Source organism: Fragaria vesca, linkage group LG7 (assembly GCF_000184155.1).
Source record: "Fragaria vesca subsp. vesca linkage group LG7, FraVesHawaii_1.0, whole genome shotgun sequence".
Taxonomy (NCBI): domain Eukaryota; kingdom Viridiplantae; phylum Streptophyta; class Magnoliopsida; order Rosales; family Rosaceae; genus Fragaria; species Fragaria vesca.
The window spans coordinates 1268434-1271438 of record NC_020497.1 but is presented as its reverse complement, the minus strand read 5'-3'; the positions used below and the strand labels follow the sequence as shown (position 1 = coordinate 1271438).

Genomic DNA, 3005 nt, shown 5'->3' with positions numbered 1-3005 from the left:
ATATTATATATATCAACATCATCACAAAATACATCATCAACAACTTCATACCATCAACACAATATTATAATTAATTAACATATATATATATATATATATCTACTACTTATTAACAACAACTTCATATATATTATCAAATCATCAACCAAATCGATCAACACACATATATATATATACATCAAACGTACTCAAAATCTATCAATTCAATCACACTCAAAATCGATCAACTCAAATAAAACTCAAAATCAACATATATACACATGTACGTACCTATATATAGCTCAACTTCTTAATTATGGACAGATTTCAACAACACCCAAACTTTTTCTCCCGTTTTTTCTTCTCCCGTTTTTTTTCTTAGATGAGCTGCTGTCCAGATCTGCGAATATAAAGAACTTTAACCGACGAAATTTATTTTCGTCGGTTATAGTCAACTTTAGCCGACGAAATTTGTTTAAAGTCGTCGGCTAAAGTCACAGACTTTAGCCGATGAAAATAAATTCTTTAGCCGATTAAATTTTAATTTCGTCGGCTAAAGTTGACTATGGCCGACGAAAATATAATTTAGCCGACGAAGGAAAATTTCGTCGGCTAAAGTCTACTTTAGCCGACAAAAAATTGATTCGTCGGCCTGGTTTTTTTTTTTCGTCGGCTAAAGTCTTTCTTCTGGTAGTGTATTGTTTCCCTTTTGTTTACCATAATTGCCTATAATGTCATTTGATTATAGGTTTAATTGTGGTGTTAATTGAGTTGAAATGTGTATTAAGGGTGCTACCATGTACGTGAATCATTTAATTTTATTTGCTTTCTGTACGCTAGGTAGTTGATCGATTAATGATGTAACCCCTATTTGAGTGGAATGAAATATCTTTGATTCAAAAAAATGGATCGAGCTGCTTTAATATTGACGGCAACGCCAATATTCTCCGTCATTGTAGATTGCATTGTGCTCGCCGGTTATTAGAGGAGATGTCTTGACTAAAGGAGAAAGGAGTTTTCGTCAAGTCGTTTGATGACTTGCTTGGAAAATTAGGCATTCGAGACGTACGTATATGCTCCAACTTGAGAGAGATGTTGGTCCGAGTCCATATTCTAAAAGGAATTGGTCTGTAATCTAGATTGAGTTTACTTTTCTAGTTAGAATTGATTTTTAATGTTAGACATGTATATATATGGTGGTTCTAGTTACACCTCATCATGCTCCTCCGCGTTTTTATTTTTTTCTTAAATTGTCGATTTGGACCTTTTGTTATTGTTGTTATTTCTTTGTTTTCTTCGTTCTAATCGTCTAAGTCTACCTCACTCTTATTAGCTTTCGAAGACGACGACTGTGTATTTTTCTTCTCCGAAACCTAAAATTCAAGAAACTTTTAAGCCACATAAACAAAGCATTGAGTTTCAACCCAGATGACGATCAAATCCCACAAATCAAACAATGGACCGAGATTGATGATCAAATACTAGTCAATACTTACATATTAGAGGTTATTCGAATAACACTATGAAGTTATTTGCTCACATGCAGCTCATATTTCATTTTCTTGCTACGTACATAATTTCCTTCAGATATGTGTGGATAACATATTCCTCGAGTAAAACATGATTAATATCTATATGTACGACCTGCTGGCATGGCATGGCTAGTCGGTATTTCACATGTATAAATGAATGAAGCCATCACAGAGTTGGAGCAAGACAATTAGCTAGCCCCCTGTAGCTGCCTAGCTAGGTTAAGCAATCATGATGATGCATCCTCTGCTTCAAAAACCACCCACCTCCGCTAGATCTACTCCTCTCTTACCACCAAAAACCGGCAGCTCCACCATTCTGATGAGCAGTCCTGCTTCCTTCCTCCACAATATTCTTCCCGCACGCGCCCACACAAAGCAGCACTTGAGCAAAAAATATAATCGCATCCGTGCCTCCAGTGGTGAAGTAAAGGCAGCGACGACGACTGGATACACCGCAGGGTTGGATCAAAACAACAACAACAATAATACTGCAGTTACAGTGAAGGCAGTGGTTACGGTGCAAGAAACAGCGGCCAACCTCCTCTCCACCCTTAGCTTGACTGCGCCGCTCGACACCCTCACCGATTTCGCCGGCAAAACCTTCCTTCTCGAGCTTGTCAGCGCTCAACTCGACCCCAGTAAGCCCGCTACCAAAACACTTAACCGAGCTGATTATTCATAAACTACTAGATAGCTAGTACCTTTTAACTCCTCCGATCTGACTCTCTACATATATTAACCGACTTGAGTTTTATCTTTTCGAGTTCTTTTCTCTCTCAATTTCTTCTACCCGCCCGGGTATGAACTCTTAAAAACTTGCATCTTCGTTCGTGAGGTGTACGTTTTGGGGGAAGCCGCATGCAGGCCTTATCATCAATTAATAAGCTTAAACAAATGGTTAATTCTCAAAATTCTCAATTTAGAGAAGTAAATTAATTAAGAATCTAATATTAATATATATATATATATATATAGTTTGGATCTAGAGAGGACCTCCTTAAACTCTTAAAGTAAAGATGTTTTTAGTTCTAGCATGTATTTTAACAATTAAAACCACTCATTCCCTAGTTACTTACCCACATATGAATCCTATAAAAAATTAACAAAAATGAAAAACGTTTAACGTACCATTTGAGTAGCACAATATTCGTTTTTAATTTTATCTAACGGCTTACAATTGTTTATATCAATCTAAATGACCAAATGATTATGGAATTAATTGAAATTTTGTAGACATGTTTCTTGCATATGAATCTAGAGGATCAACGGTTGAGATTGTTAAAAGAAGTCATCTACTAATATAAAATAGTAGAAATCCTCAAATTCTTATTAAAGTAATGAGGTCCTCTTTAGATCCTCCATATATATATATATATATCCTATCTAGAGCGAAGTTGTAGTGTGAAGTTCTTTATTTGACACATTTTTCCAGTTATATTCATATTTTCACCGTTCAGTTTAATTTACACTAATGTATGGATCATTCCTGTAAAA

General features: G+C 35.6%; 1 protein-coding gene across 1 annotated transcript in view; it reads left to right on the top strand.

The window, feature by feature from the left end:
- The first annotated feature begins 1621 nt into the window (after nucleotides 1-1621).
- LOC101311411 (linoleate 13S-lipoxygenase 2-1, chloroplastic-like) overlaps nucleotides 1622-3005 on the top strand; it is a 9168-nt gene continuing 7784 nt past the window's right edge. Inside the window, exon 1 of the mRNA XM_004306455.1 lies at nucleotides 1622-2149. Coding sequence (XP_004306503.1) covers nucleotides 1741-2149 — 409 coding nt within the window. The 5' untranslated portion in view covers nucleotides 1622-1740. The remainder of the gene's footprint in view (nucleotides 2150-3005) is intronic.